The sequence below is a fragment of the Ambystoma mexicanum genome, chromosome 3q, assembly GCF_040938575.1.
Source record: "Ambystoma mexicanum isolate Mex_15411 chromosome 3q, UKY_AmexF1_1, whole genome shotgun sequence".
Taxonomy (NCBI): Eukaryota; Metazoa; Chordata; class Amphibia; order Caudata; family Ambystomatidae; genus Ambystoma; species Ambystoma mexicanum.
Genome location: NC_090926.1, coordinates 221483684 through 221508535, shown reverse-complemented (window position 1 = coordinate 221508535; position 24852 = coordinate 221483684). Strand labels below are relative to the sequence as shown.

The 24852-nt window shown below is 44.0% G+C and overlaps 1 protein-coding gene across 2 annotated transcripts in view; it reads left to right on the top strand.

Moving 5' to 3' along the window:
• DCTN2 (dynactin subunit 2) overlaps positions 1-21999 on the top strand; it is a 752351-nt gene extending 730352 nt beyond the window's left edge. For both annotated transcript variants that reach the window (XM_069653593.1, XM_069653592.1), the window contains exon 14: positions 21716-21999. In XM_069653593.1, coding sequence (XP_069509694.1) covers positions 21716-21802 — 87 coding nt within the window. In that variant the 3' untranslated portion in view covers positions 21803-21999. The remainder of the gene's footprint in view (positions 1-21715) is intronic.
• Positions 22000-24852: the final 2853 nt, after the last annotated feature.

Sequence of the window (24852 nt, the reverse complement as noted above, 5' to 3'; positions counted from 1 at the left end):
GCCTGACCTCCCGCCCATGGACACAGACCACGGACCCACTGATGACCAGTGCAAGCCAGCTGCCTGCACGCACCAACTCGCGCCAGAGACCCGGATTAGGTCAGACAGCGCGAGAGCCCCCAAGCACTGCACTCCGGTGACAGAAGCTGGGTGCGTTAGTTAGTTACTTTTTTCAAGTTGTTATCGTTTCGACTGTCCTACCTCAGATGAACAATGATTGGCCTGGTCTGGACTCCGAACCAGAGGCTGGGTCTGCCCATCCCACACAAGCGGAACAACATGTATCACACGATGCGACGCATATGACACAGGAGAAAGGAGAGGCGCTCCCCGCAACGAGGAACCCACTCACGCAATGGCAGCAAAACTCAAGTTAATCACATGGAATGTTAGAGGGATGGGAACATACATACGGAGAAACCGAATATATTCATACCTGAAGAGAAAAAGAATATCACTGGCCCTTCTTCAAGAAACACACCTAACCAAGGAGGCCACAGACAAGATGGTGAACTACTGGGGGGGCCAGGGCAACGGCGCATCCTTCTCAAAGTATGCAAGAGGAGTCTACACGTGGGTGAGTCCGGAAATACCGTTTCAACAAATGGGGGCCGAACTGGACAAAGAGGGAAGGTATGTAATAGTGTGGGGCATGCTTGAGAACTCCCCTCTGTGCATAGTAAACTCATACTTTCCTCATCACAACATACCCTCTCACATCAAGGAACTATGTGCCAGATTGCTGCACTACAGAGAATAAACGTTCATATGGGGGGGAGAATTCAATTCCGTCATGAATGCTGAACTAGACAGATCAGTAACGCCACGCATACCTAACAGCCCTTCCCCAGGGCCCCTCTCCAAGATGGTGGTAGACCTACACTTATCCGACATTTGGAGAGACCTCCACCCCTTCGACAGATCATACTCATTCTATTCGGCTCCCCATAACCTCCACACCAGGCTAGACTATTTCTTCATCGCCAATGAGCTAACCCCACAAGTAGAATCGGCAGAATACATGGGCAGATCAATATCGGACCACTCCCCTCTACTGCTGCAGCTCTGCTCCAAGGGCCCTCGCCCACCCATCCCGATGTGGCGCATGCCAGTAGATGCCCTGACCGACCCAGCATTCAAGGAAACCTTAGGAGAAAAGCTAGAAGAATACTTACTGATAAACAAGGGCTCAGTCGAGAAGTGGAGCACACTCTGGGAGGCGATGAAAGTGGTGACAAGGGGAGAGATAATCGCCGAAGCTGGCGGGATCAGGAGGCAACTACGCAGGGAACTAGAGGCAGTGGAGGAGAAAATCAAACAACTCGAAAGTGACGGTCCATTGACCACTGAAAAGGAATCAGAATTGAAACCGATCAGGGAAGACTGCAGGGCGGCATGGGAGAGACTCTCAAAGTTAAACTTTTCTGTCCGCACTCTGAAGGCCCACAGGGAAGCAGATAAGCCAGGCAGAATACTCGCATGGTTATGCAGAAAGGAACACCCGAGGCAAGCCCTCAAGGAGATCAAAGACAGCAAGGATATGACCCGCAGGACACAACAAGAGATCAATGACACCTTCACGGATTTCTATAATGACCTATACGCTCACAAGAACGAGATCCCCGCGGCAGGCATAAGAGACACCCTGGCCGAAGTAGGACTACCCAGGCTGAATCAAGAACAACGGGACAAACTGGGAGAAGCTATCATGATTGAGGACATCACGGATGCGATTAGATCCCTTTCCACAGGCAAGTCCCCCGGGACAGATGGCCTCATCCCAGAATTCTACAAAGCCTACGAGGAGACCTTGTCCCCTGTACTACATGCAGTATACACGGAGGCATATGAGTCGGGCACTCTTCCCAATTCCATGAGAGAAACCCTCATCGTCCCAATGCTCAAGCCAGGCAAACCAGCCGACAGGTGTGATTCTTATCGCCCTTTGGCGCTCCTAAACTATGACGGCAAAATACTAACAACCATATTGGCTAAGAGGCTCTCGAGGGTGATCGGATCTCTGGTGCACAAGGATCAGAATGGCTTTGTTCCAGGACGAAACACCACTGCCAACCTCAGGAGGCTCCAACACATAATCGCACAGACGACCGAAAGCGAGGAAGACCTAGCAGTACTCTCACTGGATGCCATAAAAGCCTTCGATTCTATTTATTGGGAATGGCTGATAGAGACTCTGAGGGAATTTGGGCTCGGAGAGCACTTCATCCGCTGGATCAAGGTCCTCTATAGCGACCCAGTAGCAAGAGTAAAAACAGGCGCTGTGGTATCAAGGGCCTGGCCCATCCAGAGGGGCACCAGGCAGGGATGCCCGCTCTCACCAATGCTATATATCCTAGGACTGGAACCAGTGGCAATATACTTTAGGAAGCAGTTCTTCGACGCTGGCATTAGCATTGGTGGGTCGGACAACATTATCTCCCTATACGCAGATGACGTACTCCTATACCTGCGTGACCCCCTGGAAAACGCCCCGATTGTACTGGATGTCTTGGATAACTTCGCGAAATATTCGGGGATAAGATTCAGTAGACGGAAGTCATGCTCTTTCCCACTTGCAAGGCTAAAGGGTAAACCTGTGGAGGAGCTGATAATTCTCCCCAGGTTCCTCTACTACTTCACCAACGTGATATACTACATGCCCCCATCCTTCTTTAAGAAGATAGAATCCCTGATTAGAGACTTTCTTTGGGGACGAGCTAGGCACAGACTCACGCTAAATGTCCTCACACTAACCTACGCCGAGGGCGGCATCCAACTCCCCGATTTCCAAAGGTACTTCTTGGCGGCTCAATCGACACATCTAGCAAAATGGCTTTCAGATGAACATACAGCAGAGCTGAATCTCTTATCCCAATCCTCCTCACCGCTACACCCCAAAGAGTTAATTTGGAACACTCGAGCAGGGCCGCCCAACCCACCCATGATAATAGAGGTGGGGAGACAGGTATGGAGCAGGGTGAGATCCATAGTCGGACTACAACACTCATACACACCCGACATTCCCATGCTGGCGGACATCTGCAAAACCCCCAGCGATCTAGCAACGATGAGGAGATGGGAGAGTCACGGCCTTTACACATGGGGGTCATGTTCTGCGAGGGACTCTTCAGGGACTTTGACTCACTCCAAGAAAGGGACGGACTCCCACCAGGCCAATTCCTATGGTACCAAAAAGTGAAACATGCAGCCAAAGAGAACTGGGCCGAATGGCCTGAGGAGCCAGAGACACATCCCCTCCTGAGGGAAATATACGAACTCAGCGACGGATGGAGACCGACATCAAGGTTGTACACCCAAATAAACAACAGATCCAATCCAAAGAGCGCAAGGATGAAAGAAAAATGGGAGACAGACTTGGGGACCGAAATCACAGAGGGCGAGTGGTCGAGAGCCCTGATATACCCAAAGGAGATATCTAGGAATGCCAGGTTTAGACTGATCCAACTGAACATACTCTACAGAACATATATGACCCCACACAGTATATCCACGTTTAACAATACAGCCGACCCAAAATGTCCCTGGTGCTCCTCAGACCTGGCAGACATGATCCACATGTTCTGGACCTGCCCCAAATCTCAGAAACTCTGGCAGGCCGCCGAACAAACCTGCAGGAAAGCTGGCCTAGAGACATACGAGTGGACACCCAAGGAGTGCCTACTGGGCACTTACCCAAGACTAACTAAAATCAAGCACCTGGCGAAGCTTATGGACATGGCCTGCGTGTTAACCAAGAGGACAATTGCCATGGCCTAGAAATCCCCAGCAGGCCCCAGGTATGAGCCCTGGATCAAAGAGATGGAAAGGTGGACCACGGCCGAAACTAGAGCCTGGGAGGAGGGGAACAGACGGGGAGACGACGACGTGAGCAACACGCTAGAGGCTTGGAGGGCCCTCCTGAGAAACATGATCTTTTCAACGACCTATAAACCTCCCTGAGCCTGTCCCCCCCCCCCCCCCCGAACCCCAGAGGACAACAGGCAGCAGAGAACAGCCCATCAAACCTATGTACTCAACTTTGTCACCGCCCTGAGTGGGCAAATGCAGAGAACTGGCTCCGGACCCATGCCCCTAACCTAGAAACAAGGAATATAAGGCCCTTTTACACGGTGGGACAGTCGATGTTGTTATTTTGTTTATTTATTTGATGTTACATTTTTGTAAGATTAATTGGCACACAATATATGCATCAGACGATACAACCCATAGTAGTTGCTCAACAGTTTTCTTTTTCTTGTGTATGTATATTTATAAATGCCAATAAAAACATTTAAAAATAAATTAATACTGAACGACTTGTAAGAGTGACATTGGTTGAGTTAAACTGCATCTGCTTGGTAAGGTTGGTAAATGTGGTTGGTAGTGATTTGGAGCAATAGGGTCGTGATTGCATGTGGTACTCCCACTGCATGTGCAACTACCAGTACATTTTTCAGGGCCTGACTAAGGAGGCTTAAGTTTTCAGTGTACCCCTGTGGTAAAACAGGTCCACATTAATTGACGGCTAATATGAGAAACCATGAATAAATATTGACTATCTGGGTGAATTTGGACTGAGACGAGAGCTTAACATATATCTACCAGTGTGTAGCATTTGGCTTTGTGGTGCACACAGCAGTATAGTCGCTGGATCATCGATGACAGAAAAACACAAAAGTACTACTGCTTTTACGGCCCTTAATTCTTGGACAAATCTATTTACATCTCAGCCAGGTTTCTTTATGGGCAAAACTGTGATGTCATATGGGATAGTCGTGGGGACCAGTATTCTGTCTTCTAACAATTCATTTATTATCACATATACCTGTGCTTCTGGCTTTAATGGGTAGTGTGGCTTCCTGGGTAGGGGTTTTCTAGTGTCTACCTGGATGTGCACTCGTTCACTATTAAGAATAATTCCACATCATTTTCATGTTGCGACCACAACTTCCAGCTGTGTCTCAATCATCTCATCTACGTTTACATTCATGTGCTTGATCTGTAACATTTATGTATTTGTTTCTAATGTGCCGCAGGCATCAGGGCGCAAAATGTACACAATACATATAGGAGACAGGATAGGGAAGGCTTGGGGAGATTAACCGAACAGCAGGGTTTTCAGCTTCCGTCTAAAGGTAATCAACATTTCTTCCTTGCGAAGACTTTCTGGAAGAGCATTCCATGCCATACCGGCTTTAACTAGGAAGGATTTATCCTTTCCTCTCATTCTCCTCACCCGAGGGGCGGTGAGTAGATTTTCTGAAATGGAGCGTAGTGTTCTGCTTGGTGCATGCCTGATTAGTGATTGTGTAAGGTTTACTGGGGCCTTACCAAACAGGCACTTATGAGTCAAGGAGAGAATAATGAATTGGATCCTCTCTGCGACAGGTAGCCAGTGGAGGCCTCTTCGGTAGCTGGAGACATGCTCTTTCCTGGAAATTTTGTGTATTACTCTGACTGCATTATTTGGGATAATCTGGAGTCTATGTACGGTGTCCTTGCTTCGCGCCCGTCCCACAACCCCAAGAAGAGTGTTACAATAGTCCTGGCGAAGCATGATAATTGCTTGCATCAAGGTTTGAGACCACAGGATTTATTTGGCGTAGAACGTTCAGATGGTATAGGGCATTTTTTACAGTACTGTTGATGTGTGCATCGGCACTCGTAGATGCCTCCAACACTATGTCCAAAGTTTTTAACTTTTTCCATCACTGTGATAGGGTTGTTGTCTATTGGAAACTCTGGGTGTGCTTCACTCTGTTTGTCTCTTGCCTGTTTGGTTCCAAAGATCATAAATTCCGTTTTAGATTCATTGAGGCACATCCAGTTCTTAACCATCCATTCACAGATGAATGAGTAAATGGAGGTGAAGTTTGCCAGATCAGTTGCATAGTCACCACTGCGATCCATTATCAGTTGGAAATCATCTGCATATTTGGACAAATGCAGGCCCCTAAATTCCAGTTGATGTCACAGTGGTTTTATGTACATATAGAAAAGGACTGGTGAGATACATGCCCCTTGGGAGAACTCTATACTTGATAGGGACCTCCTTGCAGCATGCACTACCCCAGCAGACCTTAAGTGTCTTTCTCTCAAGAAGGATACTATCCACATGATGACATCGCTAGAACTGTGGATGCTAGGGTTTTGAGCAGATGAGTGGTCCAGCAAATTGAAAGCAGCTGATAAATCCAAGAGGATCAGCAAACCTACTTTGCTTTCCTCCAGCCTTTCTAGCATTTGCGATTGTAAATTATCAAAGCGCTTTCAGTTCCATAATGGCTCCTGAAACCTGACTGTCTAGGATAGAAAATAGCTGATGCCTCAAAGTGGGACTGTAATTGTGTATTTGCAACCTTATAGGATGTTCAAAAGAAAAGGTGTATTTGTGATGGTCCTCAGATTAGCAAGGTCTTTATGATTGAGACCAGGCTTCTTAATCCAACGTGTAACTATCACTTCCTTAATGGTTGTTGGTACATTTTTGTGTAACAAGGTGGCGTTGACAAATCTTGTCAGGAAAGGGGCAAATAGCTTATTATTAGCTAGAATGACTTTAGATGGCAGTATGTCTCCTGGACAGGATGTTGGTCTTAAATTGGTTAGGATTTCTTCCATTTCATAGTCATTTTTTTCGAAAACAAAAATGACGAAAGTCATTTTTTTGCGAAAAAAAAGTCGAAAAAAAAAGTCGAATTTCTTTTTCAATACGTTTTTTTCGAAATGGGGGGGTTCCCCCCTAACCCCCCTTTTTTTCTATTTTTTTTATTTTACCCCTTTTTTTTATTCCCGGACCCCAAAATAAATATCTAATTTAAAAAAAAAGAATTTGACTTTTTTTTCGATATTTGTTTTTCGACATTATTGTCTTTCGACATTATGTTTTCGAAAAAATGACTGCACTCCGTTCTGGAAGGCAAAACCGAAACCTACATTTTCCTTCCTATGGCTCGACTCAAGATCTTGGTCGAGTGGCGTATCTAACTTTGTCAGGTTTGGATCTTATTGCGTGCCAGTAAGACTTTATCCTGAAAAGCTTTTTGAGCAATTTCGCATTCAGTATTTAGTGAAGTAAACGACTGAGATAAAGCCACTGGTTTCTCCCAATTCCTGTACATTTCAAACAGTTTTCAAGTATTATTGCATGCTTTCTTTTTTCATCACAAACGTGTTCTTTTGTGCCTAATATCCTGGCTTTATAGATTATTTTATCGGCGTTTCCACTTTTCCCTATTTTCCACAGTTTTATCTTTAGCACAGATCCATTTGGACTCTCTTTTCCCTTTCTTGAGTCAGTTTAGCTCTGGAGTAAACCAGTTCTGTTGGTTAGGGCGGTGGCAGACTAATACGGGTCTAATGGTGGGGGCCTTCTTATCCAGCAATGCTGAGTAGTGTTTGTAGATTTCCACTAGGTCACAAGGGTGGTCTAGGTCAGAGGAGGCGGCCATAACAGCCTTCAGACAGAGGTTTAAATCTGTACCAGTCAGCTTATTCTTGTTTCCGTTCAAGACTTTCTTAGGTGTAGCTCTAGTAGGCCCTGATGTTGCAGGAAGGTTAACTGTGCAACTTAGAATGCAGTGATCTGACCAGATAGCGGCATTGGTATCCACTGCACTAGCAAGAATCATGTGTCGCCACCCAGTCCAAAATATGGCCCTTTATGTACTATTACTTTTTTTAAATATATATCCTTTGGGATGTCTAGGTACACTCCACCCGGGGTACAATTAATTATGCTTTGCCATTTACATAATAGGTCCTGTGCCAACAGGTTTAATTGGGACGATGGGCTAGACAAATAGTCAAGCTTTTGTGAGATCGGGCCAACAGGTACAGTAAATGTCTCACTTAACTCAGTGAATCCACGGGGTTATTAGAAATCCCAACAGCTGTTTCTGAGGATAGTGGGACATTTGCAAAGTATTTTGTTTTTATCGCAAATAAGTATGACTCCATAACTGTTGAAAATGGTACCCGTTTTGCGTTGATTCTACAATTAACAGAGGGGCCAATTAGTCGATCAGGATGATTTCCCCCTCCACTCCCCACACCCATGTAGCTCCCTCATGGCACCCTAAAATGTTGCTCACCATGTACTCTGGGCTATGGTGTGGAGGCCAAGAAGAAAGAGGGAATGCATGTATCCGATAGCAGTGGTAGTGTAGCCTGAGCTGTGCCTGTGTGGAAAACCTAGCCAATCATCCTGATCTGGAAGACAGACATGCTATACCATTAGTTGTGGAGGCATCCACAGAGTGAGCTAAGGCATGGAGAGGTCTGGGTGGGTTTGAAGTGCACAAGGACCTTGGAGGAGACTGTTCAGATGATTCTTGAGGCTACAGATTAGATGATCCTCATGGTGACCACACTACTACTGCTGTTGAAATCAGAAGTAACAGTCTACTGGTGCCCCGACTTTGCTTTGCCCATGTGGGCAAGTAATACAAGTAGTGCTAAAGAGGCAATGATTGAGGAGTACCTGAGGCCCAGAAATTAGATCCCACTAAAATGACTAAATGTACTGCCCAAGGCTGAGATCTTGGAAATCCGGCACTAGGGTGACAAAGCTATCAAACATTGTGAAATCTGTGCCATTCCATCTAACCAATCGCTTCGGCATTTGTTAATGGAATGTGAGGGCACATGGCCTGTGAGATTGGGAAAACTGCAGAGATTTGTCTCTGGGGAAGATAGATTAACATCAGATCACCTATGGGATAGAATGATATCAGGACATGAAGTGCTTCTGACATCAGCTGTGATAGATATACTGAGTGCCCTGAATCTCCCGAGTTACAAAAAGTGGGTGGTAGGGGACTACCAGCTTCCCCGCCGGCCGACAGCTTAATTGCTGCCCAAACTATGGGCTGTAATCAATCTGCGGGCTATACCAGTGCGTATAGTCCGAGGATTGACCAATCAGCGTCCCAGAAACACCACTAGGGTGTTCTAATATCTGTTAAACCAAATACAAATAAATAAAATAATAAATAAAAAAAATAAAAAATTAGATCCCATACAAGACCAGGCCACTGCTGCTGTAGTCAGCATTAAGGATTGCCCACCAATAATTCTCCACTTACTGGGCCTGACCCATTTGTTAGGGAGTTTTACAAAAGTCCACCAATTGTAGGACATGTTAAGACCCACACTTGGAAAACAGAGCTTCAACTCGTAGTATAGGCCTGAACCACAAAAGTGGTGTTGGTAGCAATGGCTGAGCAGCCAGACTTATCTTAGGAGGGAGAAAGAGCTGTAGGCAGTAAAGCGATCTTAGAGTATATACATAGGCCAAAGAAATGCTAACACACTAACAACCTGACTCTTTAGGGCCTCTATGGTGGCTAAAAGAATTGTTCTGCGTCATTGGAGGTCTACTGTCTTTCCAACTAAATCTGAGTGGCTTCAGGAAATGTACTCCATTTTGAATACTGAGCGAGTTGCCCTTTGGAGCCAGAGGAATTGCCGTGTTGGAGGATATATGGACCCAAAATCTCGAGATGAACTTAGAATGAGTCTTGGCTGGTGTTTCAGCAGAAAGTTCTGGAGTGGTACATTTTATGGGGTGTTTTTTTCTCTCTCTTCTCTTTTCCACAATTCTGCTTTATGTTCTGGTTTATTATGTAATCTTTGAAACTTAGTATAACATTTCTTTTGAAACAAATAACTACAAATGAAATTTTTTAAAGTAAGTAAATCACTTTTGTAATACATTAAGAATGGCATTATGCAGGTAGGTAAAACCTTTGTAATAACTCAGGATATCTGTTTCATGAACAAATGGTTGAAACAAAACCAACATAAAGCAGGTAAATACGTGTAATTATTTCACATGGCCTAACACTTTAGAAGTCCATCCCTATCTCATTATGAGTGTCTCAGATTGGAGGGCAAAACAGGTAAGGCACAAGGTGTACAAAGTCCAAATGTTGCAGAGGAAGTTTTCAGTAACAGGTACGTAGGCTCTCAAAAATGCGGGTATACAAACTTGTTCAAAATGTGGGGAGGTGACTGCAGGGATGATGCATATGTTCTGGGCGTGCCCTGAAATAAGGAGATTCTGGGGGGAGGTAGCCCACCTCATGGCAGAGAAGGGGATAAGTCTGGACGTGGACTCCCTGTGGGCGTGTATATTAGGGGGATTCCCCAGGCCGCGCAGGCTGAAACACATGAGTAAACTCAGAGACCTGGCTTACATACTAGCTAAGTGCAGAATAGCTATGGGCTGGAAAGCAAGTAGAAGAAGCCTGGTGGCATGATCTTCAAAAGTGGGCGAAGGCCGAAACTGTAGTGTGGAATGAAGTAGTAAACAGAGTTGGGGAGGAAGAAGCAGATATGTTGATAGCCTGGAGACAGACAGTAGCTACACTATTGGGGCCTGATCAGACTAGCTCAATGGACGATAGTTCTTCTGGAGGAGAAGAGGGATGTGGGGTAGGCTCAGGAAGGGGTGGGGGCTGGTAGTTGGGGGGGGTGGGTGTGAGAGAAAACGACTTGAAAATATATATGAAGATTGTAATGCATAATTATTGTTCTGTTGTAAGGTTTGAAGTTGGAATTAATAAAAATTGTTTTAAAAAAAAGTATGCTCTTTGTTGGAAAAAGGTGTCGGGGGACATTGGAGAAGGATCCCTGTAGGCACTCAGGCGCTAGGCTGGGGCGAACGTGTATGGGTGAATTCCCAAACACACAAATCAGTGCTCCAGCAACACAGGAGCAGCAAAGCAACTCTAGGTAAGTTCTATCAAGAGTCTCACAGTCCCTTAGGAGTGAAGAAGAGGTTGCAACACAATGCCCCCACGATGCAGCAGCAACAGACCTGGTCACTGGATTCTTGGTCAAGCAGACGAAAGAAGGGACTCAGAAATGGATCTTACAGCAGCTCCCTTTTCAAGACACCAGTGAAGAACGATTACCGCCCGGTCGATTTATCTCGCTTTTTTTTCGGTCCAGCACTCTGATGAGGGGACTTCAAGGAGTGGATTCTTGCCTCTTGAGGGGAGGCATGGTATCACAAGTATGACACTGACACAAAAGATACAATTTGTAAAACCTTTATTAACTTTGTGGGGTTTGGAAAAACTCCTGTGTTGTCCTATAACTAGGATGGGAGTCGTCTCGACCATCAAATAATAAAGAAAACAGTCTTAGTTGTGTCTGTGAAATCAAAATGGTTTATGCTTACAAAAAATGTGTAAAGGAGGTATGTATGTAAAAGGAAAATCAGTGTTCGACAGAAAATAAATGTGGCTAAATCAGCTCTCCTCCCCACGTTTGTGCAGCACGGAATAAGGCAGTCTCTATGGGCAGGATGACACACTCTGGCTCAGGCTTTGTAACACTGAAACAGTTTGAAGCGTGGATCGAGGCACCCCTGGCCTTGCATGTTTAAAGGCCCTTGTTCCAGTCTTCCTCAAAGACCTTTCACAGATCAACGTTGGTGCCCCTCTGCCGGGCTCAGACCTTTCACAGTTTAACAACACTTGCACGGGCTCCCGTCCCCAAGCCTTTTACACTTTGAGTCCCCTTCAGTCGGGCTTAGACCGCTTTTCCTGATGTCGAAGACTTTCGAATGTCCAGGGCTTCCTTTGCATACCACCGCAGGACCACTTCGACTGAGAAATCAATGTTCAGCTTTTTCTCTCCCCTTCTCTCTGGGTTAACTTCGTACACTTTCGCTTTTACAATTCATTTACTTTTTCCGCCTCGAACAATGCACCTTTCACAGACACTTTCTAGTGGGCTACTCCTTTTCGCCGGATCACTCCATTACTCAGTATCGCTTATTCCACAGCTGCCTTTATCATAAAGTTCATTCACATGTCTGCCTTTCCTCGCATTTCATTAACACGCTTACAGCTTTCACTTGTGATATATTGTTGCAAACTTCAATCTTTTTTAGCTCACAGTGCTCTCTCAGGTCGCTTGCCAACTCACTGGCTGTGTGCGGTTGTTTTTGCTTTTTTGATTTCCAATTCCAAGTCAAGGTTGGTACCACAGGCTTGGCCTTGCCTCCCCAACGCTGCCATTCACCCGGGAGGGTTGCTGGCGTCCTTGAAAAATAATGCAGTCTTCGATATTGGGATCTGGCCTTCTCCATGTGTCTTTCACAGCCTTGTGGAGGCAACAACCTCCTGTAGTGAACTCTTGGATTTTTCGACCCCGCTGCTCTGGTCCCTTGGTCCATAACTCTGCTCCAGTAGGTTTGCCTTCGCCCTGGAAGTCCTGCTCATACTCGTGTTCCACCGTGCTCAGAGTGTCTCTCTAGGTTCCGCCTTTTATCCGTGTCAGGAGAGCTAACTGGAATCAGGTATATGCACTTGAAGTCAAGTGCGTGACTTTGCCTGACCTGATTAGCAGGACATGTCCAGTACGATGTATGAGTTAGTTTTGTTACTCTAATTCGCCCTCTTCCTCGGCCTAGTGTTTGTGCAGAAAGGGGGGGAGGGGCTAGTTGACACATCCGATCCTAAAAATAGGAGGGATTGGGTGTACAAAAAAGGCGGAATACTGCGTCTCACCATTGGCTACCTCACCCCCACTCCCCAGCGACCCCTCACCCAGGGGATCCTAACGCACTGGTCCACACCTGGGGTGTAGTTCCAAAGGCAATGGCCGTGCCCTGGCCACCTGAGAGATCGATCCACGGGGACTAGCGGGTGAGACACCATTTGGCTTCTCACACTCTGGAGGTCCGGAACCAGTCCACCAAAGTTTTGGGAGGATTCGATCTTCCGAAGACAATGCATTGCATAGTGACCACAGGTCCCAGGGTATTGGCGGTTTGCAGCCTGTGAATGTCACAGCTTGTCATGGGATGGCCCAAAAATGCAGATAGTCTCAAGACTGATTGGTCCCACCAGTCTAAAGGGGAGAGTCATCCTCTTCGGAGTTCTCCCAACTCTTGGAAGAATGGGTTGAACAGTAGTGATTGCACAAAAGGCATCTCCGGTTGTCTGAAAGTGGCTACGGACATCTCTCCTCTTCTTCCTCCTCGATTGTTCTGTAACAGGGGTCAGCTTGTCTTCAGCCTCAGGATCCATGCCTACTATGCAGGAACCCAGTCAATCATCACACATGCACCATTCAAACTCTGGGTGGTGACTGTCATTTCAGGACAGCCAGCCTCCCAGTTGGAACTGGTAACAGGCAGGATAAGCAGAAGACAAAGAACAGCTGGGTTTCGGAGTCCTCCCCATTTCCTGTCCTCGCAGACACACTGGAGCCTTGGCGGGCTTCACAAAGGGATCCTGCCAAAAACAAAAGTCAAACCAGGACCCTCCCCACCCAGCATGGTAGAAGAAGGACCAAGAAGGGACAAGCCATCTTGAATTGGCGAAAAAAGAACAATCACCATTTTGGGTAAATTGTGACCCTTCTGTGCACTACCACGGCTGTGAGTACAACCTGGCGGTAAACATTGCCACCAGCCTTTCAGATTAGCTTGTCACTGTAACCAAAAAGTTACAGGAGCAGTGAAAAAGAGGATACAGTGTAACCCCTCAGCACTCCACATAACATGGGGTGTGCTGATCTCGCAATATAAAAGATAGGAAGGATACAAATATACCCCTATAACTGAAAATAAAAAGGGAAGCCCAAAGGGTTCCCAGCAACACTGCACAGAGAGTGCTGTGTGATGCAAAAGACAGATGGCATAAAACCTGGAGGAAAGTATAACTCCCAAGAAAAAGGTATTAAAATAAACACAAAAGTCTCCCAAGTATAGGTTAAAAGAATGGGTGAGTGTGGAAAAAGGTTGCCACTCACTCAGGGGAATAGACCAAAAATCCAATAGTCCAGAAACAATTGCTTGAGGACTCACATGTGGAGAAGGTTGGTCATAACAAATGGAAATCTACCCTAACACCATTCTATAGTTGCTGCTGCACACTGGGAAGTGAGCTGCTGGCTGGAGAAGGTACGCAATCTGTGCAGCAACTTTTGCACTCAAACAAGTGTTCTCTTGTTGCTCTCAAGTAGTCTTCAATGGGACTATTGGCAGAAGCTTAGCAAGTGCATAAAGGGAAAATTAGTAAAAGGAGTGTGCAATCGTCCAGAGTAAAAAAAGATCCAATTGGCTATTTTGGTACATGCAAAATTTGCCTGCAAATTATTTGTTAGAAATGTTCCATGTTCATTGCATTGTCCTGACTAACCTCCCATTTTCTGATACTTTGACAAGTATACGCTTCTTGGTAAACTAATTGAACCACATGCCCATGTTTGCTACCTGTTGAAAATTGCATTTTTCTCTACTTTTCAAAGCTGGTAAGTTCATAATGGGCAAACGAGTACCCTAAATGCCAAGCATTTCTTTAGACAATTTGCATATGCCAATAATTTTAACATGCAAAGCTTCTTTTATTATTAGTTGCATAATGGTCATAAATGTTACATGCTCATTGCAGTTTCTGGAAACATTGTCATGGTCTGATACTTTGCCATCTGGCACATTTAGCAAATGCATGCTAAATTGATGATCTGCAAATTTGCAAAACTTACGATTCAATTCCAATGAAGTTAGTTGTTAATTTGTAATTAACAGGACCATAATGCCTGCCAAATATTATAGTAAAATCCCAACCAATGTTGTAAAGTTGTTTTCAAATGCTCTGAAGTTATGACATATGATATTGGCTTGATGTGCTTAAAAGTGCACCACGTCACACTAGATTTCTGGGAAGATAGCTCAGAAGAAGAGCCCCAACCCCTTCAGTAAAATGCTCTTTTATGCCTAACCACTTTATGAGCAATATAACAGGCCCTTGAGCTTTAAAATGCACTATTTGCCACTCAATTCCAAAGGCATTAATTGGCTGATTACCTCAAAAACCTATAGAATACCCCCATTTGCCACACAATAATTGGAAATTCCTTAGAGGAAAACTATAAAATTCAACTCTAACATTTGTTTTAAATGCTTCAACTCATGGCCAAGTTTACAGTACAAATGCGCTTAACTAAAATATATTTGTCACTAAATGCCCAGAACATCTCTTAGGGGAGAACTCCACCCTCCCTGTAATGTTTTGTAATTTCTGCCCTGTTTACCACTTAATTTCCTATTTTTTTATTTGTAAACACCAACTCTGGGTCAAATACAGCTAAAGGCTATTGCAAATTGCCTGGACCAGAATTGCGCTTGGTCTAGATTATTGTTAACTAGCTGGGTTACCCGGCGTTGCCCGTGTCCTGATCGAGTGGCGTCTCCTGTGCCGTGGAGGATGTTGCTCTTGTCCTCATGTCAGCAAGTCTTGCTTCAGTTTGCTCTGGCATCTCATTTGCCCTGGAGAAAGTTGCTCTTGTTCTCTGGCCGGCAAGTCGTGCTGCTGTTTGTTGTTGTGTTTCAGAAGCTCTTGATATAGATTTTCGCTTTGCATCAGATGGAGCTTTTCCAAGTGATGATCGTTTTCTGTGCAGCATGTTTGTCACTTAATGGCTTCAGCACATTTGAGAAAATGTCCAAAAAAGATTGATTGATTGTGCTCTCTTCTCTTGAATGAACGTAAGTAAACTGTAACCTTGTCATTTCCCATATTTGGAGTGGCGTGATATAACAAAAATGCTATTTTCTTTTATTCCCTTTAAAAATGCTTTAATAAACAGTTTCGAACTGTGTACTGTATTAATGCATTTTAAAGGAATAACCAACTTATCAAACATTTTGCTTCAGACACATTTCCAAATTTTGCCTCCTTCTAGTACCTACTGTAGTGAATGGGGTGAGCATTAGTAAATGAGAGTATCTACTGAGTACAATTTTTGCATCCAAACATAGACTACAATCATGTCCCATTCAAATGAGGAATCCATGCAAAATTTGGTAGCAGTGGGTTCAACGGTGTGGATTTGTATAGCCAAACAAACATACACACATATACATTCAACTTTATATATGAAGATTAATGCACATGAACATGTCATCTTAGTAATATTAAGTTTCTTGATGTTGCAATCATTTTGCCACCAACTGAAAGCTAATGTGTTCCATCGAAAGGATGGATGTTGCTCCCGTAAAATTTGATACACAAGTTTTTCTCATTGCCTTCAAAAGGTAAGAGATTCCTGGTCTGTTATTATCACTACTCATTAACCTGTTGCTTACTCTGTGTCAGAAAAGACTTCATGTTTGGAAAAGAAGGTAAGTACTAACTCTCCCCCCTGCGGCCTGCAACTGAAATCGGTTTGGCCACTCCAACTTCCAATGTTCCTGCTCTTTGCAATAGTGACATGCAATGTTGCTGATAACAAACCCATCCACATTCCCTTGTGAGCCAAGAGCACGTCCACAGCCTCTGCCCCCTTTCCTGCTCCCACATTTACTGACACTGCCCTGTTAACTGCTGTTGTTACTGTAACCTTTTTACCTACATGGCTATCGACTTGCATTCACTCAACTTCTTTCTCTACTCTTGTCAAGACACAATAATTTGCAAAAGAAACCAGCTCCTGGTGATACTTCGTTTGCCACCCGGCCAAACAATTTTTTAATTGCTGCTGTACCATAGGTAATGGATCTTGTACAAATGTATATGCTATGGCTACCAGTGCCATATCTGCCTGCTAATGTATAGCTAGAAAAACCCAACTTTCAATCGATGAAGGATATCTGCTAGCGATTAATCTTCCTTTTGCTTGCAATTTGAAATGTATCAATCTGTCTTTTGAGGGCATACTACTGAAAACCTTTCCACCAAAGCATCTGTGATCTGACCCAAATTATCACCAAGTATAACATCTTTTTTGGGCCAGCCACTCTCTAGATCCAAATACTGATGCACTTGGTGAGCATAATCACGCTCATGGGTCGTTTCATATCAGACCATGAAGGATAATAACCTTGTATCACAGTGTGCAATTCTTCAATACGTTTCTCGGATCCTTGCCTGATATTCGGAAACTGCACAAATTCCCCAAATCCCAATTGTCCACAGGACATGTACTTCGATCGGTTCCATCAGCACCATCTCCTCCAAACTGTCTCAGTGTGGCTTGTAATTGCTCAGTTCCGGGACTGTAGATCACACCTGCGCATTTGAGGGAGAGAGGCCTATGGTGGACATGCTTTCTTCTTACGCATGGCTTGTGTTTGGATCACATGCTTGTGCTTTGGGGCTCCATTTGCGGAAGTTGCGCTTGCCTGGTTAGTACTGGCTGTGCTATGTGACCGTGGTTTGGCCATGCACTTCCAAAAATGTTGATAATCTCTTCTACCTCTCTGTCCATCTCTCCTTCCCCCTAATTCACCTCAGCCTGCTGATGGTATAGTTTGGTTATGGGAGCCTATGGAATATGTCCCTCTTCAGCGTTTTGTCCCCTTTTCTGTTTTTGTATTTTATCTAGTTTGTTTTCGTGGTTTCACCTTTACTTCTTCTAGGTTTGTGAACTTCAACATCCTTATTCATGTGGACCCCTCTGCAAACCAATTTCGGAAGACCTCCTGCAGATTTATGCTACAGCCTTTAACCTCTAGGCTGCATCTCAAGTGGAAGCGTTTTTATTAAGCAAACACCCCATCTACTGTGAATTGTCTTTGCTTGTCCTCTTTTGTCATGGAGTGCCATTTCTCCAAATACCTATATGTCTCCAGTCGATAGTTTATGTACATGAAATACGTGGCCGTTCCACAGTCGGGGGGATCTTGCTCATTAGATTGGTTTCCCTCAGTTACCTGTTTTATTGTTTAGTTAGGCCTTTGTTAAATCTGTTAACCTTTCGCTTTCCTGTTAACTGTTCTCTCTTAGCCTACCATTTATGAGACTAAGCTATACTTATTTCATAAGTTTTCAAGCTTGCTGCCTCTACTGCTTTCTTTCCCTGCTGAATGTTCTTGCCTGTTGGGTTGTGCTAATTTAAACAGTGTCTTTCCCCTTTCTTCAGTTATTTATAACTAGTCGACCCATGCTGTCTTATAATAAAATAATGGAAGTCGGATCAAGCCTTTATATATGCTTTGGTGATTATAGCTACGCTTTTGGCTCTGTTGACAGAGGAAGATAATGGAGCAAATTACACGATTGGGGCTTGGATTCTTGCCTTTGTATTATATAAAGCTGTTGCACAGTGACACAGTGGTGAGGGTGAGGTTGTTCCAGGCAGGAGTACTTCCGGAACTATTTCGCACAAATGTTGGCCTCAAGCAGGGCTGTGTCCTCGCTCTGCTACTGTATAATTTATAAGTAGCGGATTTTGAGGCAGCATTGAAGGTGGGTACATAACTATCCCCCCAGTTTTGGTGGAAAGAAGGTTCATTGAATCACTTATGCGGATTATACCGTCATACTTGATTGAACTCCTGTAGGTCTTCAAAACTTTTTGCCTTAAAAGTATATGCTGATTAAAAATGGTCTTCACATAAACATAGGCAAGATAAAAATGATGACCAATGGAAAGGAGGCTTATCGGGGGAAACATTTTACCTAGCGACTGTGTTGATCTGGCCTGGAACAAGTCCAGACTTATAAATATTTAGGCATGCATATTTTATCTCGACTAAACTGTCATCACGCAAAAGCGACTGCCTCTATGGCTTGGACAAAATGGCTATCACTGAAAAGTGTTATCGATAGACAAGGCAACAGCTCCATTGAGGCTAAACTCAGTACCTACAGTGTGTCGGTAGTCCCAGGGAATCTGTATGCTCTGGAGACTCTGCCTGTGGGATCGGTGGGCTGGCTTAAGACAATTGAGGGTAAACTTCTGAGCTCTCTATTGGGTCTACCTGCCACTTCCCGGTGGAAGACATTCGTCTGGAACTTGGACTGCCTTCTTTAAATATATTATGGATGACGGCAATGTGTAAATTATGGGCAAATATTTATTTTAGTGACCCAGCAAATGGACGACTTCTGAGCCTAACTGTGAAATGTGGACAATGTTGTTTGTGTAGTGTGTGGGTTATGGCTATGCAAAACCTGGTTAGAAAACATTGCCTAAACATTGGCATGAACAGCCTGCCTGAGTCATTGGAGGAAGTATATAGGTTGGACTTTGAGAGGAAATCTAGAGACTATGATAGCTCGGGGTCTGTAGACTATCATAAAAGCGCAAATATGCTCTATGTTCAGCCCAGTGACTGAACAAAAACTCTCCATGTGACTATCTAACCAAATCATATTCTCCGCAATTAATGGGCTTTATCCTACCCTTGCGCTTAGAAATTCTCCCGGTATATGAAAATACGGGGGCTTGGATTGATCTTGAAAGGGGAGATCGCCTATGTCGCCTACGTAACAATGTTATTGAATCCTCGGGGCATTTACTCACACAATGTACTGTGCTGTCTAACCTTTATAAGAAGGGATACCATACATTTATTGACCCAACTTCAGACCAGTTCTGGAGTTCATTTCATGGGTCGAAATCCTTGGTAGTGATGGCTGCACCGCCTCACATCTGGCTTCAGGTGGAAAAAAGCCTGGAACTGTTTAAGGGGCAAAATGTAGAAATCTTGTGGATATCCTTAAATCACGTAAGACCAGGCATGAGGCACGTAGTACTATTGAAATCTATGTACATAAATATTTGTCACCTTCCTGCCTAGAAATACCCTGATCTTAATATTTAAAATGTTCTGATTTTGCTGTAGTGCTGATTGAATGGAGATGTATAACAATTTTAGTCTAAAAATGTTTTATTTTAGGATGAATTTATGTGATGAATGTATGTGTTTTATTCTTTTATAAATTTAAAGATCAAATGTTGAATTTGTGCTTCATCTTTTATTCTCATAGTGTAAAGGTCAAATGTTGACCAAAAACAATTAACATAATTTGGTTGATGTGGAGCCCAAGGAGAAACACTAACCTTTCCTATCAGCTCTCCTACAAAACCCTTTTAGAAGTTTCAATTAGGACTCTTACATATCCTCAGTGTGCACAGGGTTTCAAAGAGAAAAGGTCTGCTATTTCTGTTACGTTCTCAGCTGGGCACAGTGAATCAGAGTATTGCACCAAACGTCAATACCCGCTGCTCATCACCAAATCAGCCAATAGTGAGACCGGCAGCAAAGGTAAAAGCAAGTTATTTTTCCATGCAGCTGTGTAGGAATGAGTCAGGAGCCTGGCATAGTATCCCTGTCCCAAAAATGTGGACCTCAAGCACAGAAACATTTTTTAAATGATTTATACAATGAGCCGTAAACAGAAAGCTAGTATGCTACATTAGGTTGGTTACATTAACAGTGACCTTCTTAATGGTTCATCGTTTCAACCTGTGGTCATGGCTTTAGAGCAGCAGCCAAGTTTGGTGCAATTCCGCTCGACCTACTAACTTGATACAGTCTGCCTCCTCTAGTGGATATATCCGTTACACTTAACAGAACCTAACCTCATACACAGCACTCCTGTTACAGTGCGTGGGAGCAGCAAAACCCACCTTAATGACATGCGGCAGGGCGTACAACTGGGCATACCTCTACCTTGGACAGAGAATTACATCATGCCAGCATGGCCTTTTGTGTGCCTGCCAAGCAACAATCCTTTTCTCTGCACCACCTCTCTAAACATGGCTGAGGTTGCCAAGTCAAGTAATGGCTCCAGTTCTGCTCTGTCGTAGGTTCATCTACGTCCACAGACCTAACGTCAAATGCTGCCCGCATCTACACACCAAAAACAAAGATTTTTTTTTTTTTTTTTTTTTTATAACCTTTAGGAAAAAAATCTCTGTCCTGGTATCTGGTCACTCCATCGAAATCAATTTCATCTAATGCCTTACATCCAACGAAAAGCATTGCCATCTAAATGCCTTTTCATTGTCTATAATTCGCTGGTATATTCGAAACTAGGATTAGGGTTTAGGGTTCGGTTAGGGTTAGGGTTGGGGCTAGGGTTAGATTAGGGTTGGGGCTAGGGTTAGTTTAGGGTTAGGGGCGGGTGGGCATAGGGTTTGGGGCAGCTGGGGTGGAATCCCCTGCCCCCAATATACAAAAAAAATTAATCCGTTACAAGGAGCTGTCCAGTGCCGACATTTCAACACTGGACAGCTCTGTGTAACGTTTTAATTTAGAAAATAAATGCATTGAAATGCTATCTTTTACATGTAAAAGTGCATTTCCATTGAAACCAATCCATTTATATTTTCGATGGACTGGTTTCGATGGAAATGCACTTTTACAAGTAAAAGATAGCATTTCGATACAATGGCATTCGATGGATTTCCATCTATGGGAATGCATTTTGATGCATTTCCTTCGATGGAAAGACCATAAACCCTCTGTCCTCTTTGTGTTTCAACGTCGTTCACTATATGGCCCATCCACTCATTGCCCAAAAGTGAAAATACCTATACGAGGTGGATGGATTACTTTTCTTACAATCCTTTAGAACTGCTATCTTATTCAGTTTTCTGTGCAGTTCCAACCTTACACAGGGGAATAATGAAAAGCATGTTACTCTGCTGGAGAAATATTTTTGGTGGGGGTAACCCACTTTGTTCCCTTCTTATGATAGATTCTAATATTGAGCTTCATATTTCATCTGCTCAAAATGTATCTTGATACGAAAGATGCCTGTCAATATACTTGTAACATATCATGGCTTATGATTATTTGTGGACGTGTCAGTAAAACGGTAGTCTTGTTTTCCGAAACCCATAATTATTCCCTCAGATGTGCGCAAAGCATTAATCCAAACAGTAATGATTAGCCTTCTGATCTAGAAGAACAACTATTTTCTTTAATGCTTTAATGTACCATATTACTTTTTTTTAGGTCCAAAGTACCATGAAAGAAAACCTTGCTGCAGTAGGAGATAACTTTGCCAACATGGATTCCAGAATCAATAAGCTGGTCAAATAACCTGAGCCAGTAGGGCCCCCTGAAGAACTGGCGACCAAACTTGGCATGCAGGTTGCAGGCTTGCAGAATCTGCACTATTGAAACCACTGTAAAATGATGACAGATTAAACAAAAGAACCGTGTACATATTTGGTAGTGGAACTGTTTTTTTTCTGTATGAAAATGTTAATAAAATTGCAAAGCAAGATAAACTATAATTCTATGTTCTAAGGCTGTTGTGGTGTTCTGCTGCGATCTATGCACATTTATAAATGCAGCGTTTACCAAAAATGACTTCAGTGGGTTAAAGGGAGTGAGGTACAAACAGAGAAGAGAGTGGGCACCACCATGTATTCAAAAATGTTCAGAATATTCAAGCAAAAATCAAATGTTTCAAAAAAGAATATACATCCAATTGAAAAGGAGCTGGCTGTGACAAGTCTGGAGACACCCGGACTTATAATTGCAACACACGCTGGAGACCAAGTAATAATACTGGGTCACACAACCGCTCTCATATGGGGTCCAAGATGGGCACATATTTATATCTGATTCACGACAATATGTTCAAGTATCCATAATATACCATACTTCTTAGAGAAAGGAAGATGAGTCTTTCTGATGCATATCAAAAATGATTTATCCATAGTAGTTCAAACAAAAAGCTCTCACTAATAATCCTTAGTGAGGAAGCAGTTGCCACAATCCACATGTATTAGACTAAAAAAGCCAATGCATTTCGGAAATTATTTCCTTCATCAGGGCAAGTCTCATTGGTGTGGTCAGTGGTAAAAAACAGAACGTCCTGCGTTCATGCCCACTCAGCAGTGGGTTGTAAATGACATTATGCACAAAGGCATGGAGAAAATCCACTCGTGCTTACAAGGAAACCAATCTTGTAATACACAGAGAGAAACGATCCTCCACTGTGCAGCTGCAGGGCAATGACTCAGACTGCTTATCCCTTGTTAAGATCTGGCTTGGAGAAAATGTGCACTTCGTTCAACAGGTGGATCATGGCCATGATTCTTGGGGCTTGATGTGTCTCTCTCACGATTGCCTCATTGGGGCTGCACATGTCGACCTGATGGGTGGGTACTGTCGCCAGCTCGATAATGTCCTGCTCAAGCAACTTGTACAATTCTTCCTCAGCATGCCTTTGCATATTTAAAGGGATGTCCCTGTTGTGTTGGGCCACTGAACGCACTTCCGTATTGATGTGTAATCTTATTTGTCTATTCGTCAGTTTTCTTAGTCCTTTGAACAGTTTGGGAAACAACTGTTCCATTTTGTTGGTTGCGTCAATGTACTTATGAGCCATGAGGCAATATAGTATGTGGATCAGGGCAATGTCTAGAGCAGCCCTAAAGCTTAGGATGCATCCGCTCTCTGCTGCTGCTTCGAGCACATGGATAGGCAGCGTCTTGGTCTGTCCTTTGTATTGGCATTCAGCCAGGAAATACCCATTGCACGGCAGGGGCGTTTTGGATCCGTAGGGATATATGTTTACCTCTGCTGGCTTGAGTCTGGGGGCTCTTGGGATATACTTCTTCACTAATGTTGTTTAAGTTTTCTCCCGTATCGACTAGGAACTCTGCTGACAGCCCTTGTACTTGTAACAACAGAATGGGGCTCTGTTCTTTGGCTGAAGGGTTTCCCAGGGTGTAAAAATATCCTTTCCTCCTTATTTCTTCTGGGGCTGATTCTCTTTTCTCCTTGCTTCTTCAGCCAATGAGCAGCTGGAGCCGCTGTCTGAGGCAGATTGTTCTATCAGGCCTCTAACATAGCGTTTTAGCCTTCTCTGGGGCCTTGAACTGGAAGAATGATGAGTACGCCATTCTGGTACTGGCTTGATGTGTAGACGGCTCGCCTCCATTCAGTCTTTTTGACGTTTATGTGGGGGTTCGTATGGTGCTGACGCCCCCATTTGGAATGTGGTCGATCTGGACTTCCACAAAAGTGTGACTTCTCCTCTGATATATGATATGGCTTTGATAACGCGCCTATACACAAGTGTTTCAAGGCGCTTACCTGGCTGAGGGACATGAGGCACAGCGCTTTAAAATGGTCTCCCCTCCGCATGCAGAGCATTGTTGGCCCAGGGCAGGGCACACACCTTTACAGAAATTCATAGCCGCATTTGTAGCAGAAAGGGTCACTGTTATGTTGATTTGTCGAGAACGTGGACACCTTGTGAATTGCTTCTTATGGTGGGGCAGATACTTTAATGTTGCCCGTGGATTCCACCTGTAGCTCCAGCGTGGTGTCAGACCTGGCTAGTTTTAAGTTCTCATCTAGCGACCGCTGTTTCTGAAGGAGATGTTTTTGGAACACTGGGGATTCACATTTGCAATCTCAGGGCTTCTTCGTTGGAATAATTGTTGAAGTCGCAGTGTCATCCGGACATGAATTCACATCACAAACGTGTCCATAGAATCACCCTTGTTCTATTTAGTCGTGTGGAACACGTGGCGCTTATAGTCCACGTTGGTGTGAGGGGTCAAATATTCAGTGCGTGCCGGCCTGAGACTGTGTAGGAGTCTGTGGTGTCAGCCTGGAGCTCGTCCACAATGTCCCTCACATTGGGCCCTACAGCTAGTGATAGCAAGCTGTGTTTCTTTTCATCATCCAACATGCCTATAGCTTGTATGTAAACGTCAAAATCTCTAACCCACCTTTTCCATCTGGCCCCCCAGATGCTGGTCTCCATGATGTCAAAATGGCTGGGTAGCTGCATTGCCAAATTGGCTTGCAATCTAGATGGTAGGCCTCCCTGCCGCGTGGGTGGGAAGTTCCATCTACAGATAAGGCACTTGTTGTTCTGTAGTAGCAACTTAGTTTTACAAATACTGACTAACGTATCCACCCTCTCCAGATTAAATATTTTCTAGCATGCAATACACCCATGAGGATTGGGTTTATCGTACTTTACATAGTACAAATGCAGAATTCTAAATTGCTAATGCAATTCACTTGTTCAAAGATTATGAAGTGCCTCCTTTATGTATCACCCCAAATAAGTAAAATAAGGAAAATTAAAATATTCTTTTTTCCTGCTCCTTTAGTCCTAT